The 24337-nt window shown below is 35.1% G+C and overlaps 2 protein-coding genes and 1 long non-coding RNA gene across 5 annotated transcripts; 2 read left to right on the plus strand and 1 right to left on the minus strand.

Moving 5' to 3' along the window:
* The first annotated feature begins 3344 nt into the window (after positions 1-3344).
* On the plus strand, positions 3345-8285 carry LOC132639705 (uncharacterized). The gene is made up of 2 exons (XM_060356139.1): positions 3345-3668; positions 8241-8285. The coding sequence occupies exons 1-2, from the start codon at positions 3345-3347 to the stop codon at positions 8283-8285; spliced, it is 369 nt and encodes a 122-aa protein (XP_060212122.1).
* A 7320-nt stretch (positions 8286-15605) lies between these two features.
* LOC132641321 (pyruvate dehydrogenase E1 component subunit beta-1, mitochondrial-like) lies at positions 15606-22644 on the plus strand. 3 transcript variants are annotated; one of them, XM_060358270.1, is made up of 15 exons: positions 15606-15938; positions 16088-16172; positions 16310-16363; positions 17588-17668; positions 17751-17777; positions 17985-18047; positions 18238-18324; positions 19987-20112; positions 20396-20529; positions 20619-20691; positions 20786-20851; positions 20932-20970; positions 21503-21627; positions 21769-21883; positions 22067-22644. In XM_060358270.1, the coding sequence occupies exons 2-15, from the start codon at positions 16119-16121 to the stop codon at positions 22133-22135; spliced, it is 1113 nt and encodes a 370-aa protein (XP_060214253.1). In that variant the 5' UTR covers positions 15606-15938; positions 16088-16118; the 3' UTR covers positions 22136-22644. The 3 variants fall into 3 exon arrangements, with proteins under 3 accessions (XP_060214253.1, XP_060214252.1, XP_060214251.1); XM_060358269.1 differs by having other exon boundaries at positions 15606-15860; XM_060358268.1 differs by having other exon boundaries at positions 15607-15941.
* Positions 22367-23383, minus strand: LOC132641322 (uncharacterized). The gene is made up of 2 exons (XR_009582809.1): positions 22918-23383; positions 22367-22884 (listed from the first exon to the last, which is right to left on the minus strand). It is a non-coding gene; the product is annotated as an uncharacterized LOC132641322 (long non-coding RNA).
* Between the last annotated feature and the right edge of the window lie 954 nt (positions 23384-24337).

Genomic DNA, 24337 nt, shown 5'->3' on the forward strand with positions numbered 1-24337 from the left:
ATAGTTGTGGTTTATCTGGAAGTATGTGAATGTTTTGTGAATGCGAGAACATCTGTTTCGGAAACAACCTCAAACCACTACTTCAAAATTTAGTATTTTTTAAAATATTCTGCAAAAAAAAAAACTTTTTAAAAAAATGTTCATGGAAAAGTTTTTCCAAGTTTCCGAAAAAGGTACCACTGATAAACGCCCTTGTGTAAATAATTTACTTGGTAGAATGGGAAATAAACAATGCTATTTGCTTCTTAAACTTCACATGATGAACGTCTAATGAGGATAGGCGGTCTCTCACACTACTAAAAAACTGCCAAAAACGGACGAAAAAAACCGACAGACCACGTCGGTTTTTTCAATGAAACCGACCCTTTACGGTCCGTCGGTTTACATAGCCTAGCTTTTTGAAAACCGATGGACCACATCGGTTTTTTGCGACAGACTACGTCGCTTACGTGGTCCGTTGGTTTTTATCCAATAATTTTTAAAAAATTAAAAAAAAAACGACGGACTGAGTCGGTTTTTTTAATTTCTAATTTTTTATCTTAAATAAAAACAATATAAATTTTATGAAAAAACTGACGCAGTTTTTATTTAATTTTTTTATTTTAAATAAAAAACCACACAGTGCGTCGGTTTTCTCAAAAATTTTAAGAATTAATTTTGAGAAAAACCACGGACTGAGTCGATTTTCTGGAAAATTTCCAAAATTAATTTCCAGAAAACCGACGGACTGCGTCAGTTTTCTGGAAAATTTCCTGCATGCAATTGCTGCATTTTCTGCAGCCACACCTGCACAAAAATCAGTACCAAAAGCTGCTCAAAACTAGCATTAAAATGCTCCAAATCAATTTTAAAAGAGCTACAACACATAAAATCACCCTAAGTAACAATCAAACACATCAAACACTATCTAAACACATCAAATACGATCTAAATAGACCTTTAAAGTTCAAAAATATTTAAATGTCCAACCAAAAGTACCATTAACTAGTTCTACATAGTTTTAATATAAGTCCATAAAGCATAAAACATAAGTCCATTATGAAATCCAAACTAAAACATAAGCCCCACGACTATATAAATGAACCCTAACCGCTTCCGGTTTCAAATACTTCTTACACCGGCAACGAGAACAAGCACCCCTAATTATCCCTTCATTTTGAAAAGGGTGAACTGACATTGCATGTGTGTAAACTTGTCAACAAATTCATCATGTACACCCACACGATCACTGTTATTTCTATTATACATCCACATACGATCCATCTACAAAAATATACCCACAAATTATTGAGGTTATGGAAATATATTTTAACTTAAGAATTCTAACTTAAAATATAACTTAAGAAAACACAATCCCAACCAATTCTAACTTTGAATTCTCAATAACAATTCTAACTTTAATAACTTATGGATTCTAACTTTAATATAACTTTTAAAAGCACAATCCCAACCAATTCTAACTTTGAATTCTCAATAACAATTCTAACTTTAATAACTTATGGATTCTAACTTTATTTCTAAAAATTGAAAAGTAAATCTAATCAAATAAAGTCTACGCTTTCGTTTAGAGGTTATAGAAATATTATGACTTAACAATTCTAACTTTGAAAATCACAATCACAGCCAATTCTAACTTTGAATTCTCAATAACAATTCTAACTTTGAAAAGCACAATCACATCCAATTCTAACTTTGAATTCTCAATAACAATTCTACCTTTAATAACTTATGGATTCTAACTTTATTTCTAAAAATTGAAAAGTAAATCTAATCAAATAAATTCTAGGCTTTAGTTTAGAGGTTATAGAAATATTATGACTTAACAATTCTAACTTTGAAAAGCACAATCACAGCCAATTCTAACTTTGAATTCTCAATAACAATTCTTTTTTTAACAACTTATGGATTCTAACTTTAATATAACTTGGAAAAGCACAATCTCAACCAATTCTAACTAAGCTAACACAAATACATTGACAATGAACATAAAAAATAGCACAATCTCCAGCATATATATATATATATATATATATATATGAAAAGTAAACTAGTCAAATAAATTTTACATTTTTTCACAAATTCAACATCAATAATTTTTAAAAGCACAATCCCAACCAATTCTAACTTTGAATTCTCAATAACAATTTTAACTTTAATAACATATGGATTCTAACTTTAATTCTAAAAATTCAAAAGTAAATCTAGTCAAATAAAGTCTACATTTTAGTTTAGAGGTTATAGAAATATTATGACTTAACAATTCTAACTTTGAAAAGCACAATCACAACCAATTCTAACTTTGAATTCTCAATAACAATTCTAACTTTAATAACTTATGAATTCTAACTTTAATATAACTTGAAAAAGCACAATGCCAACCAATTCTAACTAAGCTAACACGAATACATTGACAATGAACATAAAAGATAGCACAATCCCAACCAATTCCCCATAACGATAAGTTTCAGCACCCCTCCCACCCCCCGCCCCCAAGCCACCCCCCACCCCAACAAAGCCACCCCAACCGGCGACCGGCGTCGACCACCATCACCACTGGTAGTACGTTTTCGGCCTGCCAGATCTCTCTCTCTCGCCTCTGTTCTCTCTTTTCTTTCCTTCTTCCTTTTTTTTTTTCTCTTTTCCTCCCTCTTCTACCCTGCGACCGGAAACCCTTCACCAGTAGGTTTCTGATCAGTTTCTGTGCAGGAACTCAAGTTTTTCGGCTGTGAACAGTGATTCCGGTCAGTGAGCAGTACTTTCCGGCAGAGAATAGAATTTTTCGGTGGCAAACAGAGATTTTTCGGTGGTGAACAGGTTTTATTTACTTGGAGTCGGTACCTCCAGTAGCCCATTCCCTGTCTTTTAGCCTTTTAAATTTTTCCTGCTCCGCCTAATTGAATACCTATTTCAATGCATATAGACTCTTGCTAACTTGTCTTTAGTATTGATCCTTTGTTTGTCTTAGATTAACCTTTCATTAGCGTATATTTGCTTTACTGGCTTTGGTGAGGGATGGTAGACTAGGGTCATGTTCTCGGTTAGGGACGGGGCCTAGGATTGGAGGGACAAAAGGGGTTGAGGGCGCTTCTAAGTTGAGAGTAGGGTCTTGGAATATTGGGACGTTATCGGGAAAGTCCATAGAGTTAGTTAAGATTCTTAAGAAGAGAAGGATTAATATTGCTTGCGTCCAAGAGACTAAATGGGTAGGACCTGAAGCTAAGGATGTGGATGGGTACAAGTTTTTGTTCTCGGGTAAGTCGAGGTATAGGAATGGGGTAGGGATCTTAGTAGATAGTGAGCTTAGAGATCAGGTGGTAGAGGTTAGTAGGATCAATGACAGGATGATGGCGATTAAATTGATCGTTGAAGGGTTCACCTTGAACATTATTAGTGCTTACGCGCTGCAAACGGGTTTGGACGAGGAGGAAACAAGGCGGTTTTGGGAGGACTTAGACGAAGTGGTGGTAAGTATACCGTCTACTGAGAAGTTATTCATAGGAGGAGATTTCAATAGGCACATTGGGTCTGTTTCGAGGGGCCATGATGAGGTGCATGGAGGATTTGGCTTCGGGGACAGGAATGGTGGTAGAGTCTCACTCCTGGATTTCGCAAAGGCTTTTAGATTGCTGGTAGCCAACTCGAGTATTCCAAAGAAGGAGGAGCACTTGGTAACCTTCCGTAGCTCGGTGGCTGCGACGCACATAGACTTTTTGCTCCTTAGAAAAGATGATAAAAGCCTCTGTAAGGACTGCAAGGTCATTCCAAGTGAGAATTTTACGACCCAACATAAACTATTGGTGATGGATTTGGAAATAAGGAGGAATAAGAAGAAGAGGGTCGTGGATGACCGACCAAGGATTAGGTGGGGGAGTTTGACTTTGTCTAGTGCCCTAGAAATGGGGGAGAAGTTGATGGCTATGGGAGCGTGGGATAGTAGGGGGGATACGAGTAGTATGTGGGATAGGACGGCCAGTTGCATTAGGGAAGCAGCTAGAGAGGTATTGGGGGTCTCAAGAGGCCGCCGTGATGGGCAACAAGGGGATTGGTGGTGGAATGGAGAAGTCCAAGGGAAAGTGGAAGCAAATAAGCAGGCATATGTGAATTTGGTTGATAGCAAGAACGATGAAGAGAAGCGGACGAACAAGGAAAAGTATAAGATGGCGAGAAAGGAGGAGAAGTTGGCAGTTTCGGCGAAGAAAACGGCAGCCTTTGAACGCCTTTATGCAGAACTAGAGGACCGAGGTGTGTATAAGAAACGGTTTAGGCTGGCCAAGGCGAGAGAGAGGAAGGCACGCGACTTGGATCAATTAAAGTGCATCAAGGTCGAGGATGGCCAAGTGTTGGTACAGGAAGCCCACATTAGACAGAGATGGCAGTCATATTTTCATAAACTCTTAAACGAAGGAGGGGAAAAAGACAGTGTGTTGGGAGATTTGGAGCACTCTGATAGGCGTCGCAACTTTGGATATTGTAGGAGTATAAAGGTTGAGGAAGTTAAGGAAGCGGTTCGTAGGATGCGTAGGGGAAGAGCGACCGGACCTGACGAGATTCCTGGGGAATTTTGGAAGAGTGCAGGCAGGGTAGGCTTGGAGTGGCTGACTGGGTTGTTTAATGTCATTTTCAAGACAGCGAAGATGTCGGAAGAATGGAGGTGGAGTACAACGATTCCCTTGTACAAGAACAAGGGCGACATTCAAAGCTGCAGCAACTATAGAGGTATCAAGCTGCTAAGTCACACTATGAAAGTATGGGAAAGGGTGGTGGAAATGAGGGTGAGGAGAGGTGTGTCTATTTCAAAGAACCAGTTTGGATTCATGCTTGGGCGCTCGACTACAGAAGCAATTCATATTATAAGGAGATTGGTGGAGCAATATAGGTAGCGGAAGAGTGACTTACACATGGTATTCATTGACCTAGAAAAGGCCTACGACAAAGTGCCAAAAGAGGTCCTATGGAGATTCTTGGAGGCTAAAGGTGTACCTGTGGTGTACATTAGAGCGATAAAGGACATGTATGATGGATCCAAGACCAGGGTAAGGACGGTAGGAGGATATTCGGAGCACTTCCTTGTTCTGATGGGGTTGCATCAGGGATCAACTCTTAGCCCATTTATATTCGCCTTGGTAATGGATGAATTGACACAAAAAATACAAGGTGAGGTGCCTTGGTGTATGTTGTTCGCGGATGACATAGTCCTGATTGACGAGACTCGCAGCGGAGTTAACGATAAGCTGGAGGGCTAGAGACAGGCGTTGAAGTCTAAAGGATTTAAATTGAGTAGGACCAAGACAGAATACTTGGAGTGCAGGTTCAGTGGCGTACCGCATGAGGCTGACGAGGAAGTGAGGCTTGGTACCCAGGCCATTCAAAAGAAAGGAAGTTTCAAGTATCTTGTGTCTATTATACAGGGATATGGGGATATCAATGAGGATGTTTCACATCGTATTGGTGCAGGGTGGATGAAATGGAGGCTCGCCTCCGGAGTGCTGTGTGACAAGAAAGTGCCACCAAAATTTAAAGGCAAGTTCTACAAAGTAGTGGTTAGACCGACTTTATTGTACGGGGCGGAGTGTTGGCTAGTCAAGAACTTTCATGTTCAGAAGATGAAAGTCGCGGAAATGCGAATGCTGCAATGGATGTGTGGGCACACTAGGAGGGATAGAATTAGGAATGAAGATATCCGGGACAAGGTGGGAGTGGCATCGGTGGGGGACAAGATGCGTGAAGCGATGTTGAGATAGTTTGGGCATGTGAAGAGGAGAGGCACAAAGGCTCCAGTGTGAAGGTGTGAGAGGTTGGCTATGGACGGTTTCAGGAAAGGTAAAGGGAGGCCAACGAAGTATTGGGGAGAGGTGATTAGACAGGATATGGCACACCTTCAGCTTACCGAGGACATCACCTTAGATAGGAGGTTGTGGAGGACTCAGATTAGGATAGAAGGCTAGGTTGCTTATCTTTTCACCATAGTAGTTGTAGTTTTGCTCATTCGTTTATTTCCATTTGATTTCTGCTTATATTTGTTGGGCCTTTGTACTTTGATAATCGTATTTATCTATGGTAGTTAATGCTCCTTTCTACCATGACTTTCTCGCTTTTGTTATTCCTCGTTTTCATATTGTTTTTGATATGCTTGGCCCTATATGACCTTTTGTCTTGTTTTCCTCTCTTGAGCCGAGGGACTTTCGGAAACAACCGCCCTACCTTTCAAGGTGGGGGTTAGGTCTGCATACACTCTACTCTCCCCAGACCCCACATGGTGGGATTCTACTAGGCTTGTTGTTGTTGTTGTATATATATGAAAAGTAAACTAGTCAAATAAAGTTTACATTTTTTCACAAATTTAACAATAATTTGAAAGCACAACACCAACCAATTCTAAGTTTCAATTCTCAATAACAATTCTAACTTTAATAACTTATGGATTCCAACTTCAATATAACTTTGAAAAGCACAATCCCAACCAATTCTAAAAATTGAAAAGTAAATCTAGCCAAATAAAGTCTACATTTTAGTTTTGAGGTTATAGAAATATTATAACTTGACATTCTAACCTTGAAAAGCACAATCCTAACCAATTCTAACTTTGAATTCTCAATAACAATTCTAACTTTAATAACTTATGGATTCTAACTTTAATATAACTTTGAAAAGCACAATCTCAACCAATTCCAAAAATTGAAAAGTAAATCTAGTCAAATAAAGTCTACACTTTAGTTTTGAGGTTATAGAAATACTATAACTTAACAATTCTAACTTTGAAAAGCACAATCTCAACCAATTCTAATTTTGAATGCTCAATACAAATTCTACTAACTTATGGATTCTAACAAAAAGCACAATCCCAACAAACAAACAAAAAAACTAGTCAAATAAAGTATACATTTTTGCACGAATTCAACATCAATAATATTACAAACAATGATAACTAAGCTAACACAAATACATTGACAATGAACATAAAATATAGCACAATCTCAAGCAAAAAAAAAATGAAAAGTAAACTAGTCAAATAAAGTTTACATTTTTTCACAAATTCAACATTAATAACATTACAAATGATGTTTAACAAAGCTAAATAGACTAACATTAGGCCTAAAATCTACAAATAAAACTAAAATTGAAAGAATTTTAAAAGCCCTAATTTAAAAGAAACTACCTCAAATTACAAGTTAAAAATAGGGCTGGGGTAGGTGGGGTTGGGCTGCACAGGTAGCGGCGGGTGGGCGGCGGCTAGCAGCAGGTGGCGGGCGTGGGCAGAGGGGGGTGGGCGGCGGGTTAGGGTTTTTTTATTGTAGAGAGAAGTGGGTATTTTTGTTGGGGAAGATAGCAAATGATATGCCAAACCCGTTTCTATCATATTGTTAAAAAAAACCGACGTGGTCCGTCAGTTTTTTTAAAATGTTGACCAGCCTTTGACCAAAAAAAAAAATCGACGTAGTCCGTCGGTTTCTTTAAAATAAATTCGTTTATTAATATTTTACAAAACAAAATGAATTATAAATTATTTAATATATTTTTAAAAATAAAACCGGCGTGGGACGTCGGTTTTTGTAAAAAAAAAAATTGGCGGAAATATAATTTCAAATTTGCGAAAAAAACCGACGTTGTCCGTCAGTTTTTTAATTAAAAAAATTTAAAAAAAAAATAGAAATACACAAAACCGACGCACTGCGTCAGTTTTCCGTCGGTTTTTCAAAGCGACGCAGTCCGTCGGTTTTTTGTCTGTCGAATTTTGCCAGTTTTTTAGTAGAGTCAAGTGGTCATTTTTTAATGCAACAGGTGCCTTGAAAACAGTACTCAATGTCTTCGTAAGCTCATAGAAATGCCTTTGACAAATCAGTTGTTGCCGTGGATAGGATGGTATAGATGAGTGTGTTGAACTTGTGCAGTTTAGAGTCCTTCTAATCTATATTTTGTAGATTCTCAGCTCTATCTATGTTTTGTTCTTATTCATATTTGTATATGTGTATCTACCAAATTTTACCCTCCTTAGTGTCTCTTTAAATATACATCACTATTTACTGACAAAACTGATGCATACTATGTGTATTCCATTTTGAATAAGAGGCATTAGTTATGACATCGATGACTTAGACGTTTTCAGAAATCCATTACAATGTCACTCATCAAAATGAATTCTAAGTGTCGGCATATATTTCAACTTCTTAAAATACTCTCCTCCTTTGTGATTTGGATATTATCTTCCATGTGCTGATAACTTTTGGACATTTGGATGACAGGAAAAAAGTTCTGTTGCTCTTGTGGCTCAAGAGAAATTCTCATAACCAAGAGAAGTAGAGGTAGCTGCTTATTTAGCTAATTTTCATTCATGAATATGATTGGTGTGCATTTTGATAACCATCTGATTTAAGGAGCTTGGACTTGCGTTCAAGGGAAACCAAAAACGGTGACAGAAGCCTTGGAGGTAGCTTGTGAATTCACTCCCTCACCCTATTTATCGATCTTTCTCCTTCCGTATTTGATGAGCTAAAGTTTAAAAGAAAGGCGATGAAGGCTGATCTGGAATCCATGGAAGAAAAAGTAGCTATGGAGATGAAGGCTGATCTGGAATCCAAGGGGGAGGTAGAGTTCCATGTATGTACCCTCGGAAAGAATGTCACCATTAAGAAAAGCATGGTCTCTATTTCCAAGGAAAGGGAAGATATGAACATGTCTATTTGAGAAGAACGAAATTGGTATTGACCCTGATTTAGATGCTCTAAGTTGAATTTGGAGCATTCCAAAAACTTGGTGATCCAACTACAAAATGACCGGCAGCCTAATACAACATTACAAATTTTAGGATGGTTATTTAACACATGAATACATGCTGTAGGTGAAGATTCTGAGTACTTTGATTTTTTTTACAAATCAGCCTTCTTATAAGGACTAATGAGCAACTCTTAGTTTATTGAACCTACCAAGAGTAGTTAAGTGAGAAAAATGATTCTAACAGCTTCTTTGAACTAACTTTCATTGTTTTTGCTTCTTTTATTGTTGGACGTCGTTTGACTAATGCTAAGATTTGGTCTCCTTTCTATTTTTATTAGATGATTTGGGCGAGCATTTAACTTGGAAGTTGATTTGGGTTGAATATTCACTTACACAAAAAAGGAATTTATAATATTTGAGCATGTCAATTCTCTTCGCATTTTTGTGTGTTGTTTAATGATTTTAAGCAAATCTTCTTTCACAAAAACGTTGTTACGCACGGGCATAAATATCTAGTTGAAAATAGAAATCTGACTTCAAAGTTGCTTAGATTACCATAATACATAAGGACAAATAATGGTTAAAATGATCCACAAAAAAAAATTAGTATACTCCAAGAAAACCTTGTAGCATATGTCCCTGTTCCAATAAGGTCCAAGTGGCAAGGAAAGAGAATTTGCTTTAGAGTATGAAATCTTTATGTTGCCTCGGTGAGGACTATAATATTTTGGTATCTTTACTTCTATATATAGTAGTAATATGTATATACATAATATATCCAGTGTCTAAGAATTATAATAAGCTTGCTTTAATAGTAAAGTATTTGGATAAAAAAATTTAAAGAAAAAATTGTGTTGGATAATTACTTTGTAAAAATGAAAACATTTTAACAATTAGTTGTATAAATGCTTTTTAAAAATATAAAATATTTATATTAATTATAATCCACTTATTTATAAAATCAAAATCTTACAAGCTCATCTCCAAGAAAATAAAAATAGTAAATATTTTTGTGATAATTGAAAATTTTATATATTAAACAAATCATTTATAATCAGTTAAAGAATTAATCTACAGAGAAGCACCATGCTTAGTTCTACTATCATTCAACTGTATCCTTTTATTGTCTACTTAGACACAATTTTGTGATATTCTGAAATCTTTGTTCGAAATATTTTCTACACTTTGAAATAAAATTGAAGTATTCAATGGTTTTATAATTTATATATGGGTGAAGAGGTCTTGTGTCTAAAAATGGATTGGTTTACTTTTATTGGAAACAAGAACATAGTTTGATAATCTTATTGTCTAAAAAAATTCAAAAGTTACTTTAGTGAATTTTTTTATATATTTAATGATCATTTGAGGAATTGACTCGTATAAGTACATGTTTGAAGATTTCCTATAAATATCTAGGCATTAAAATATTCATGCAAGCGAAATAGTAGAAGAATATTTTTTTTTCCACTTGTCTTCAACGAGAAAATTATTGATTGAGAGAACAAAAAGAGTAAAATAAAGAATTTTTTTCCCAGTTGTCTTTAAAAAAAAGGCAATTAAAAGTGCTTCTACTTCTTAATGTTCCGACACATATAAGGTTGTAATTTATTTTTTCTTTCGTATATGTGAAGAGCAACATGTTTCTATTTTCTTTATTTCTCAATTTCTTTGTTCAATGAAGGATTTATTCCTTCCTCACAAGATTGATCTTCCAGCTTTCTACGGCTTTTAGATTAGTCACATCAGCGAATAAAATTTTACATGTTACGTACTTCTTAAATTTAAAAATTACAGCTCATTAACCCATAGAAGAAGCATACAATTTTTTATTGCAATAGTATCACTCCTATGTAAACCCGTCAACCGGTTCGGGTTAATCGGTTCAAACCGAAACCGGAACCAGAACCGATTCCGGTTAACCGTTTATTATATACCGGTTTCGGTTTCTATTTTTTTAAAATCGGAACCGGACCGGTTAAACCGATAAAACCGGTGGAATTATTTTATTTTATTTTTAATTGTAGCCGTTGGGGCAGCCCAATGGACCGTTGGGCAATGGTCCATTTGCAAAAATGGCCGTTGCCAAACGGTTCCAAACCCATTCCCCCCTCCCCCCCCCCCCCCCCCAAACTTTTTTTTTAACACTTTAACCCATCCCCCACCTCTATATAAACCCCTCTCCATTTTCATTTTAATCCACACCAATTCACTCTTCTCTTTCTCTCAAATCTCAATCTCTCAATTATAGTTACTTTGCAACAATTAGCCACTTTAAATTTCTCTCAAATAAATATTATAAAGTCTTATTATAGTTTCAATTATTAATTTTACAATTATAATATTGTTGGTGGAGTTAGTGATTTTGCAACAATCCGAAGTAGCTTTGGTGGATTTGCAATTCTAGTCGCCTTCACTTTGTTGAAAATTAGTCCGGCAATTTGGTACCTTCGTTCCAACTCTATCTTTACTTTTCGCAATTTAATTCTAGCAATTTAATTTGTTGCAATTTATTTTCTTGTGATTTATTTGAATGTGATTTAAATTAATTCTATTTAATAATGGCGAAGAGATTTAGACGTGGTGCCGGTAGTAGTGGTATTGTTAGGCGTGGGCTTAATGAGGAAACATTTATGGAAGAAACACCTAATTTAGGTATTGATGTTGGTGAAAATAATTCACTTTTAGGTCATGAGGCAATACAACAACATTATACCGACATTTTTAATGATGATGATGATGATGATGAAACACAAGCCCCCGAAAATCCCATAGGAGATACATGTCTTGCACAATCACATACACAAGACAAACCGCCTAGAACTCGTAAGTCAACCGCTAAAATTTGAAAATTTATGACTAAGGATAGGGAAAGCCAAACAGCTAAATGTACCCTATGTGGACAAGTATTTACTTTTAAGCAAGAAACTAGTAAGGATGGTGGAACGGGTACACTAAATGCTCATATGAGAAAGAAACATATGGATGTTTGGGGAGAGCAAACGGGTTCAAATGTGGGGGGTATTCAAATGACGATAGACCCACGAACCGGTAAAATTTTTAAGTATGACAAGAAAAAAGAGCGTGTAGAAATAGCTAAAATGGTAGCTTATTTGTTTACCATTTTCCTTTCCTTCGGGTTTGGGGTTTGTTACTTACATTTAACGTTGTTATAATCCGTTATTTGAGGGTATTCCTAGAAGTACTTGTAGAGCGGATGTTATAGATTTGTATAAAAAAATATAGATTTTATTTGCGCCATGTATTTAATTCTTTAAATTGTAATGTTTCTCTTACCGCTGATTTGGGTCTTGGTCTTAACAAGTTAGATTTTTTTGCTATTACATGTCATTGGGTTGATGACAATTGGGTTATGCAAAAAAGAATTATAGTTTTTTTATATGATGAAGGAAAAGGTCGTCACGATGGAAAAATTTTAGCGATTCAATATCTACTATTATGAGATTTTTTAACATTTATAGAAAAACACTTTGTATTGTTTTAGATAATGCTTCTAATAATACAAAGGCGATTGATCTTTTAAGAAGAGAATTAAACCCTCCGCTAAAAAACATTTTTCATGTAAGATGTAGTTGTCACATTTTAAATTTAATTGTTAAAGATGGTCTTGTGCGTTTTGACGATTCTATTCAAAAAGTTAGAGATGCGGTTGTGTTTCTTTTTTGTAATGCTAATAGGAGAAGAATTAGAGATTTTAAGAATGCTTGTGTGGAAAATAACCTTAGACCTAGGAAAATTCAAGTAGAAATTGAGACTAGGTGAAACTACACTTACATTATGCTACAACAAGCATATGCGTATAGGATTCCCATACAACAAGTTCACAACAAATATAATATTAATAGTGATGATTGGTTAAATTTTACGGATTGAGAAGATTTTAAGGAATGTGTTGAACTCTAGAAATTTTTTATAATGCAACTCTTGCTTTTTCTAAACAATTCTATCCCACGGTAACCAGAATTTTAGCCTACTTAGCGGAAATAGCTAGAGTTTTACAAGAGTATAAATATAAACCCGGTTATCAAGCGGCTATTTTTTATATGACAACAAAATTTAAGAAGTATTTTTTTCCCAACCCAACTTTATTTATATTGGGCTCTCTTTTAAATCCTTGTTTAAAAGTGTCTTATAACTAAAGCATTGGTTGGTCAAATTTATACATTTTTAGAAATTGAAGAGGGAGTTCAACCATCTTTAGCTGAAGCCGAACCCGCTATTGATGACGAGTTTAGAAATTTTTTTACTTATTATTCTAATTTGGAAGAACATGCTACACTCGTTGCTCCACGCCCTACTACTTCTCAAAGTAGCAAAAAGGGCTTGTCGGGTTTAAAAGTTTTACATTCACATCCAACTCCTTCTTGTAGTGCAAACTTTGATGAATATCACTTTTATTTGATGCAGCCAAATGTGGATATCAAGGAACTAGATGAGTTGGACGTCTTAGCATGGTGGAAGAAATACAAGGCAAGTCATCTGATACTCTCAAGAATGGCTCGAGATATCCTTACGGTTCAAGTATCAACCGTGGCTTCGGAGAGTGCATTTAGCCAAGGAAGACAACAAATTGGAGACCATAGACACTCATTATCCAGCTTTAGCTTACAAGTACTAGTGTGCATTCATGATTGGATTAGATCGGAGCGACGCAACCAAAACTTAGAAGCGGAGGAAGGCGAAGAGGAAGAGATTGAAGATTTGATAGCAAGTGGACCGGACCAAATGGAAGACTTTGAAGATATCTCCATGGCCGAATATGATATGAGAGAAATTAACCAAATGATTGAGAATTAGTGATTTTATTATTCTACTATTTCTTTGCAACTCATGTATTATTTGCAAGTTAAAAAAAACTACAACTTGCAAATAAATGTTATCCAAGAATGAATAAAATATGTGGCTCATTGAGCTTTCTTCTATTTACTTGTGTTCATATTTTTACTTATATTAAGTTAGGAATATACCTAAAATATACTAAGAATATACTTATAATATACATCTACTTAAATTAAAAGCTAGAAAGTTATATACTTGAAAAATAACTAAAATATACTAAGAATATACTTATAATATATATATATATATATATATATATGTATGTTTAAGTTATATGTATACTATATATAGTTATAAGTTAAACGTATATACATATATGTAAGTTATATAACCTAAGTATATTGATATATATAAGTATATTCTTACTATATTTTAGGTATATGTAGTATAACTTAAGCATATAACTTAATATATATATATATATATATACGAATTTATAAACTTAGAAAAAAATTAAGCTATAAATAACTTAAGTTATAAGTATATATAGTATACATATAACTTAAACATATCATATAACTTTATATGTATATATATATATATATATATACACGTATATGACGTATTGCTGCCTTGCTGTTAGCCTGTTAGTCAGTAAATATATAAATTTTACTTATAAACTTATATAACATATGCAAATATACCTATAATATACTAATAAATACTATAATATATATCTACTATACAAAAAATAAAAACAAAAAGAGGGTTTGGACGTGTTTGAACCAGACCGGTTCCGATTTCGGGTTTTTAACCTATAAACCGGAACCGGTGGCCGGTTCCGATTTTTTAACCGGAAATCGGCCGATTTATTAACCGGTTATCGATCCGGTCCGGTTCAAACCGGTTAACACGTTTACTCCAATGTACTAAAGACGACAAAATAATTAGGTAAACAATATTGTCACTAATCACAAAGATCTAATCAAAAAAAGATTGCAGCTAATTAAGAAGACAGTACCTTTCAACAAAGTTGAAACGGTAAAATTAAGTGACGACAAGGCCAGAACTGAGCCTGTTGACAAGAGCCAGGACGCCCCTTCCTTGTATTCTCTACATTCCGAAATACTTGTTAAATTTCACTTTTTAAGAGTTAAACTATATAAATTTTGGCATACATTTTAAGCTATATTTTTTCATCATATCAATATAAAAATAATTATAACTTATAGTATTTTTTTATAATTTTCAAATATTTAAATATTAATTTTAAAATATTGAATTAGTCTAAGGACCCGTTTGACCATGAGAATTTTCCACTTTTTCTCCGAATTTTTTTCACTTTATTTAAAAATCAGCATTCGGCCATAAAACTTTCAAATACAAATACAACTTCAAGTTGTATTTAGAATTTGAAAAACACTTAGAGCCCGTTTAGATTAGCTGAAAAAAGTGAATTTTAAGTATAAGTGCTTAAAGTTATTTTATAAATAAGCAGTTACGTGTTTGGATAAGAGCGCTTAAAGAGTTTTTAGAATTAAGGATAATATTGGAATTAATAGAAAATATAAGAAATAAAAGGGTAAAGTTGTTGGTCAAACAAAAAAAAAAGTTGAGGTTGAACAACTTCTTAGTTTTGGCTTGTTTATACACTTTTTAACTTAATTTAAATTATTTTCTATTTTTGTCAAACACTAAAATAAGTTAAAAATGGCTTATAAGCTGGTTTGACCAACTTATAAGTCAATCCAAACGGGCTCTTAAAACAGTCTCTTTACTTTTTTCACTTTTAGTACATTCAAACAACAAAATATGTTTTGCATAAATTATAACCAGACACAACTCTATCTTCATCTCTAACTTTAACATTTTAAATAAAGTGAAAAATATTTGATTTTTCTGGCCAAACGTCTACTAATTCAGTCAGTTTAACAGACTTAAACTCTTAAAAAAAAAAAGCGTGACAAGTATTTTGAAACGGACGGCATACTATGTATGTAAAACTATATTTTCCTCATGAGAGACGAAAGAAAAAAAGAAACATTTGGCAGCTACCACCATGACACTACACGTATATCGACTTTGATGAAAAGAAGTAAAGAAGAAACATTTGGCAGCTACCACCCGTGACACTACACGTATATCGACTTTGATGAAAAGAAGTATAGAAGAAACATTTGGCAGCTACCACCCATGACACTACACGTATATCGACTTTGATGAAAAGAAGTAAAGAAGAGAGAATCCTTGTTGCCCGTACATTAAATTATAACTTTAGAAGAGTCTAGTGAAGTGAAGTCGGTTAGTGCCACATCTTATGTGTCATAACACATAGAGCGACACACAATCAGGTACAAAGTAGGCTAAACTTAGCCAAGCTAGATGATTGATCGTGTCCTGTTTTGCTTCTTGTCATCTTGATTTATTCGGTGGTAACTAACTCTGTTTCTTTCTATTCTTTTCTGTTTTGAATTACAAAGTTGATATCTTGGTCTACCAAAAGTGTCTGATTTTGGATGATCATTTTGATGGGATGAGTTTCCTGTCCGAAACTGATAATTTACATATACTCGTACAGGGTAATTAAGTTGGTATTTGGAAGAGAAGATATGATGTTGAGGATTGCAAAGCCTAAAGTCTGTTTCAGAGGCTTAATAGCTCCAGTATGTTTTAACTAACAATTTAATTGATATCACATGATATTGCTATTCACTTCCCAAGATTATGAGACACAGTTAAAAAGAAATAATCTTTTTTTTTTCTGTTTTCGGCTTTATGTTTTTTCCTCCAACTTCTGCAGATTTTGGGGCCAGCTATTTTGACTCAGAGAAGTTATTCATCTGGAGTTAAGCAGGTATGCTTTCATTTTCCTTATTTAGGATTACTTTAAAGGAAAAGAAAAAGAAAAGGAGTAAGTTTGAATTGGGGTGTGTTCGGTATGAAGGAAAATGTTTTCGCGGAAAATAGTTTTTGGGAAAATAAGTGCTTTCTTACCTATTTTCTTGTATTCCATACCTAAATAAAAGATATTATTTCAGAAGCATTTGTATACAAAGGTGTGGGTGGGGTGGCGGGGATGAGGACTACGAGGGTGGGATGATACTATCAAAATGGAATGACACTTATGGAATTTATTTTTTCTACTTCGGGAAGTATTTTTCTCATTCTTGAGGAACTTGTTTTTTCATAAAATATGTTTTTTAAAAGTTTTTACCAACCGAATATGAGAAAATTGAAAAATATTGTAGAAAATATTTTCCTTCCTCCGTACCGAACACACCCTAAGTTATCAGTCTCTTTTGCATTCATGAACCGAACTAGGAATATGTGATTGCTAAGCATATTGCTTTGTAGTGTGGGCACACTAGGAGCGACAGGATTAGAAATGAGGCTATTCAGGATAAGGTGGGAGTGGCCTCGGTGGAAGACAAGATGCGGGAAATGCGACTGAGATGGTTTGGGCATGTGAAGAGGAGAGACATAGATGCCCCAGTGCGGAGGTGTGAGAGGTTAGCCAGGGATGGATTCAGAAGAGGTAAGGGTAGGCCAAAGAAATATTGGGGAGAGATGATTAGACAGGACATGACGCAGTTACAGCTTACCGAGGACATGACCTTAGATAGGAGGGTGTGGAGGACCCACATTAGGGTAGAAGGCTAGTAGATAAGTCTCGTTATCTTTCCTTATTAGTAGGCGCATTAGCGCATTATAATTTTTTGTGCTCTGATTTACGTTATTATTTGCTACTTCCTGTACTTTGATTACTCTATTTTATCTGTGCCGCTTTCGTTATTTGCATTTCCATATCGCTTTGAATTCCCTGATTATCCTGTTTTACTGTTAAGCTTGCATTATTTCATTGCAATATCGTTTTGAATCTTTTAACCTTATCTGATTCCCTTTTTATGCTTCTATTGAGCCGAGGGTCTCTCGGAAACAGCCATCCTACCTTGGTAGGAGTAAGGTCTGCGTACATTCTACCCTCCCCAGACCCCAAGATATGGGATTTCACTGGGTTGTTGTTGTTGTTGTAAGCATATTGCTTTGTATTAATTCGTGCAACTGTAACCTATTGCAGATGATGGTGAGAGAAGCACTAAATTCTGCTCTTGATGAGGAAATGGCAGCTGATCCTAAAGTATTTTTAATGGGTGAAGAGGTAAGAACGAATTTCCATAGTAGTACATCAAATGATTTACTGATTGTTTCGTTCTTCTGATTACCTTTTTCGAATGATTCAGATTGGAGAATATCAAGGTGCTTACAAGGTTGGAGTTTCTTTTCCACTCATTGAATTTGCTCTCTTTCCCTATCTATGTGCAAGAAAAAACTTTTAATATGTGCCTCACAAAACTGACATTAGTACATTAGTTGTGTCTTTTGGGTTCACTAGTGTCAGTTGTATGAGGCACAAAAATATTTTTTTCTGGGCAAGTGCGTGCGGTAGTAAAAACCTTTTTCCTCTATTTTGGCAGGTCACGAAAGGACTCTTGCAGAAGTATGGCCCAGACAGGGTTGTTGATACCCCAATTACTGAGGTTGTATTCCACTTTTAGCCAAGGAATAAATTTGCAGTCTTTATTTTTAATTTTCTTTAACTTCATGACGCTTTAATTTGCTCAACGTCATGCGTCGAGCTTCAGTTTACTCATCTATGTATGATGCCACAAGCTTTAGTTTCCCCATTAAAAGTGTTATTCATGTATGTGCTTATTTCTCATTGAGCAGGCTGGATTTACCGGACTTGCAACCGGAGCTGCATATTATGGACTTAGGCCTGTATTAGAGTTCATGACCTTTAACTTTGCCATGCAGGTAAGATATATCTTCACTTTCTCAAACTTCTCCATGTCAGCTTTTCTCACATGTCAGAATGGTTGCTATGATGTTCTTTTTTTTTTAAGTGAATTTACTCCACTAGATAGTATGTTCAGCGGGCCTTTTTATTAATAATAAAAACTAATCCTCAAAAGGGAGAGAAGTACAAGAAGGGGGTTATACCTTACCAATCCTAATGAGGTAACAAACCTCTACTAATCAGCAAGTGTGCAAAAAATAAGAGCTAGAGAGAACTACATATTTTATAATCATCACACAGTTTATGTATTAGAAATAAGGATACTTTAGTAATTGAAAAATATAAAAGTCAAGAAGAAATTTGAGGTGTCAGTCTCAAACTTACTTTTTAAATGTATGGTTATATCTTACCAATCCTAATGAGGTAACAAACCTCTACTAATCAGCAAGTGTGCAAAAGATAAGAGCTAGAGAGAACTACATATTTTATAATCATCACACAGTTTATGTATTAGAAATAAGGATACTTTAGTAATTGAAAAATATAAAAGTCAAGAAGAAATTTGAGGTGTCAGTCTCAAACTTACTTTTTAAATGTATGAACCAAAAAGGAACGTTGGCCTCTCTGAAGTAACTTGATATATTTGATCCTTGTCTTTTTCTTCAAACCTATCCAAAACACTTGAAAATTCATCACTTCTTCTTGGATTAATTGGATCTTGTTGAAGTTGTTGACGTTATTACATGATTCTGCTTTGCCAGATGCATCGACTGGCCAATGCGGTGCCTTGGAACAAACTTCTCAGTCACCTTACCGTTCTAGATCTGCTTTCTACCATGAGTTTTATTTTGTTTTCCTGTTAATTTGTTGCCTAGAATTATATCTGTATCCTTAGCTGCATTTGCAAACCATTCATCCAACATTGCTCCCTGCTCCTCTTTATCAACTATGTTCACACCTTGTAGTTTTCAAACATATTTGGAGAAATAATACCAATATCGCTTAATTCCCACCTTGCAGGTTGCTATGATGTTCACAACCATAATTATAGCATTAACCGTGTATAGAGACCAGTTTATATAGCTTAGGTAGTGTGTGAAGCTTTTAGTTCATCTTGGAGAAATTATGTCATAAGTTCTTTATTTATGTAATTATCAAAATTAGATCAGCTTTTCAACTCCCAATAAGCTTTGTTATCCATATATAGCTTAACAAGGATGAACAGGTAGGAGTTGCTGCAGATAAAAAGCACTGAGCATCTTATTTGAGATCATGAAATTTTTCCACAAGTAACTAATTCCGTGGTCTGGTCACCTTCAATAATTAATGTAGTAATTTCTTTTTGTTACACTCCCTCTATTTCGATTTGTTTATCTTACTTTCCTTTTTAGTCTCTTAAAAAAAGAATGTCTCTCTCCTAATTTAGCAACTCTTTAAAAAAAAATTGAAACTGGTAACTGATTAGAAACTCTTTAGTTTCAACATCCCACATGGCATGTTTAAGAAGAACATACAACTCTCATCTTTTGTAATGGTACTTTTGTCTGAATTCTGTACGAGACATTTATGTTCGTTACGGCATGGAGAACCACTTTCCCTTCTTAAACTACGTGCCTTTCTTTGGGATATTGGATGCTGAATTTTGTTGGGATGATACAAGTTCTGATGCATTCTTGCAGGCAATGGACCATCTGATTAACTCTGCGGCCAAAGCAAACTACATGTCTAGTGGAAATATTAGTGTTCCTATTGTTTTCCGAGGACCGAATGGTGCCGCTCTAGGTGTTGGTGCTCAGCACTCTCAGGTACCTTGAATTAGTTTTATAGTGGTCATGAGCAAAGAAAAGATTGGAAGTGGCATGCTTTTTCAATACTCACAGCTTCCATCTCCACTGATGTGTTTTTATCCGGCTGTGGATTGAGAAATAACCAATATTCAACAACATTAATCCTCTCAAATTTGATATGCATTATCCTTTACTCTTACAAGAAGACGATTGTCAGTTTATTAGGATGAAATGCATGTTGGGAAATCTATATCTCACAAAATATTAGAGCTCAGCTTGTCATATGATGATCAATATGCAGTGTTATGCACCGTGGTATGGCTCTGTCCCTGGCTTGAAAGTTGTGGCACCATATTCATCTGAAGATGCAAGAGGACTTCTAAAAACAGCAATCAGAGACCCTGATCCAGTTGTTTTTCTTGAGAATGAATTATTGTAAGTTATTGGCACGAGTTTGAGAGTTGTAGGCAAAATTTCTAAACACGTTGGTATCCAGATTAAATTTTTGGTAAATCAATTTTCAGGTATGGTGAGTCTTTTCCTGTGTCGGACGAAGTTCTTGATCCTAGCTTTACCCTACCTATAGGGAAAGCAAAGGTATGCACTCAAACAAGCTTTACTTCTCTGGGATCGTTTGCATCCCTTCTTACTGTAGTCACCTGTTTGTGATGCTTTTTTTTATGTATAACAGATAGAGAAAGAGGGGAGAGACGTGACAATTACAGCATTCTCAAGGATGGTTGGCTATGCTCTCAAGGTTTGTGTGTGCATACATCCCTACATTCCGGTAATGAGTATAATTTCATTCTCCTTAATTTGTCTCCATTTCTTGCTCAGGCTGCAGAGACACTTGCGAAGGAGGATATAGATGCTGAGGTAAATTAGTTCCAATAGGAGCTCTTTTTCGTTCCTTTTTGCAACGTGGTGATAAGAGTTGATGAAATAACATCATATTGTGTTTTACCTTAACTCCTTGATTTGAAATCCAGCCGTTGGCTTGCTCGTGTGCTCTCTGCCATTAATCGTTCTGATGTGTCCAGACACTCCTGATAACCAAGGATATATGCATGCAACTTATAGATCTCAGTGTTCTTTATTCATCATTTGATTTTAATAAAGAGGGTTTTTTCCATTCTTGGCCCATCGGCCAAAATTTACAAGATTTAATCTATACACTGATTATGTATATTATATGCTTATTTATGTATAGTATATGTATAATTTTTGTATACACTATGTATATTATATGTATATTTATACTTAATATACAAAAGCTATACATTTGCTGGCTATTAATCTTTTGAGCGGTCCAAAAATGTAACTATGAGCTAAGACAGAGCTAGTTTTCAGATTATAGTTTGCAAACAGAAGTTTAAAATTGTGTTACATCTGTATACCGATCTTACAGGTCATTAATATTAGGTCAATCAGGCCATTAGACAGATCTGCCATCAATGCTTCGGTGAGAAAAACTAACAGGCTGGTTACTGTTGAAGATGGATTTCCTCAACATGGTGTTGGTGCTGAAATCTGGTTCGTGTTTCAAACTGTGTTGAAAATCATAACGCATTACTAGTTCTACAGTACTATAGTTGATGTAGCTGGTTGCACCGATTAGAACATCCAAAGGATCAATCATTAAATTTAACTTTTGCTTTCGGTTGTCATATATAGTGCTTCAGTTGTCGAGGAAATATTCGAGTACCTTGATGCCCCAGTTGAAAGAATTACTGGTGCAGATGTTCCAATGCCTTACGCTGCCAATCTTGAAAGAATGGCTCTTCCACAGGTCTCTACTCTGCATATTGTATATTTTTGTTTTCCAACTTATAATATTAGTCCTTGGGCCTTAAAACATGTCACATATTCGAACTTTTAGCAGGCTGTTAACTAGAAGCCGTTACTATATTCTAATCGGCAGTTTATTAGTTCGATTCACTTATTTTCTTGTGGTGATGACGGAATCGTGCAGATTGAAGACATTGTTCGAGCAGCCAAGAGGGTGTGTTACAGATCTTTGCCAGTGGCAGCTGCTGTTTAGTGTGTAACCTTTGACGGCTCGTAGGTTCTATAAAATAAATTTGTAGATGTTTGCCATTGTCAATTTGTGCTTTTTATTGCTTGAGAGGAAATAATGTAGCGAATTGGCAGAGAGAGTTCAAAACTGATAACATTGGGCAAAGAATAATGTTGTGGGAATGATATTGGACAGAATATATGCTAAGACATTCAATGGATGAGGAAGCGCTGCTGCCTAAGGGAAATTTGAAGCTTTGAATTTTTGAAGTGGTGTTTGATGTAACGTGAAATCAGTTGATTCCGAGCATATATCGAAGATGATAAAGGGATTGAATTTGATGCCCACTTGATGCTTGAGATAGACATTATGCGCCGGTATGTATAACTAATACAAGTAGTTTAATGCATTGCGAATTAGTTATGGATTCACGATTGATTATGATCATGTGTAGTGAGATATGAAGATATTTGAGCCAGGAATCTTTAAAGAAGTGGTCCCTTTCCACTTTCCAGTGGATGTTTACTTCCTCACATGTCTGTCCAGATGAAAGATCGTTTATGCTTATGCATGCAGAGGTCTAAAACCCGAAGCTATAATTTGATATATGGAAAATAGATGCTTGCTTGTTTTAATTTATATGGCGGTGCTTGATTAACACACAATTCGAAAAAGAGATGCTTAAATACTTAAGGTCTGGAATATGTATGGATGGCGATAACCTGCAAAATTTCAACCTGCCCTGTCAGCATAGCATTTTCGCCCGCATTCACCTGTTCCACTTGCGCACTCACAGTTGCATTCACCTGCCTGCCCTGCTGAGTTTTCTTTTATTTTCACGAGAGTTGTGTTCTAAATTGTTATAATAAGTTTGTTCCTGCCAAAATTATGCCTTTGTTGAGTTTGAAATGATGTATTCTATATGGGATGGATCTGTTAGCGAAATTAAGCTAGCTAGTGCATAATCTCTAGATACATGAAGCTGGATCTATTCGGATCAGATAAACTAAATTTTGCATTTTAAATATATTTCTAACCGTATATAAAAACATACTGAATTTTGTTAAGAATGAAATTTTTGATTGCTTAAAGTTAGGAGCTATTACTAAAACCATACAGTGAATTGTTCTGCCATTGCTCGTATGTGCCTTCTCACTGTTTTAGCCTTCAGGAGCTACTGAACTTTGGATTTTAGAATTTCAACCACTTGATTATATGCCATTTCACTGTATTCTTGAGAGCGTTGAGCCAATATCCTTTTCTCACACCATAAATATTACTTACATTTCACAAAGATATTTTCGCAAATAAATGCATTATATTACTAATACATTGCGTCTGTGAGGGAGCAAAGTAAAACATTTCAATAGCTAGGCAATGACACCAGCTTTAAGTTATATTTTTTATAAAATTTAAACCATAACGCGAACCAGACCTACGTAGAATTAACTTTTCTTCTCTGATCGCCTGCTCTGCCCTGCAATCGACGCATATGTCTAAGTTGAAACTTACATAAACAGCTACCTTTTAATAGCTTCTAACAATTTATAGCTACTTTTTCTATATTTACAAATCGTAGCTAGTTTTTGTTGTATTCGGTTGTATTTCGCGTTTTTGAAATACAGGGAAATACATGGAAATACAAAATCCGGTAGAGTTCGCATTTTTGAAATACACTGAAATACAAAATCTGGCAGAGTAAAAATAGACTGTATTTATGGAACAAATTCTTTTCTTTCATTTTAAATGGTAAGTCAAATTAAATCAACCATGTATCACGCATAACTGTTGAAGTTCCATAACAACCCACGTTTCTCTCTCTCCAAATTACTCCATTCCAAACTTTTAGAAATACTTCCAAATACAGAAAAATGTACAACTGAAATATGGCTGATTGTTTAAGAAATATAAAATTGTAGTATGTGTATATACAATGGAATACAATGAAATATATCAGAAACTATTTCATAAATTAGAAATACATTGAAATACAACGAAATATACTGAAAAAGTACACTGAAATATACTGAAATAGTACACTAAAATATACTGAAACGTTTTATCAAACACTTGGTGAGCATGAAGCTCCACAACTCTCATCGGTGGAGTATGCGTTGGATTCATGCCGGAGAGGCGGTAGAATAGCGCCGTTATCAATGAGAGAAGAGATTCAACATTGTGAAACAACACAGACCTAACTTTCGTTCCCGTTAAATCTAACGGTAC

This window comes from Lycium barbarum, chromosome 5, assembly GCF_019175385.1.
Source record: "Lycium barbarum isolate Lr01 chromosome 5, ASM1917538v2, whole genome shotgun sequence".
NCBI classification, from domain to species: Eukaryota; Viridiplantae; Streptophyta; class Magnoliopsida; order Solanales; family Solanaceae; genus Lycium; species Lycium barbarum.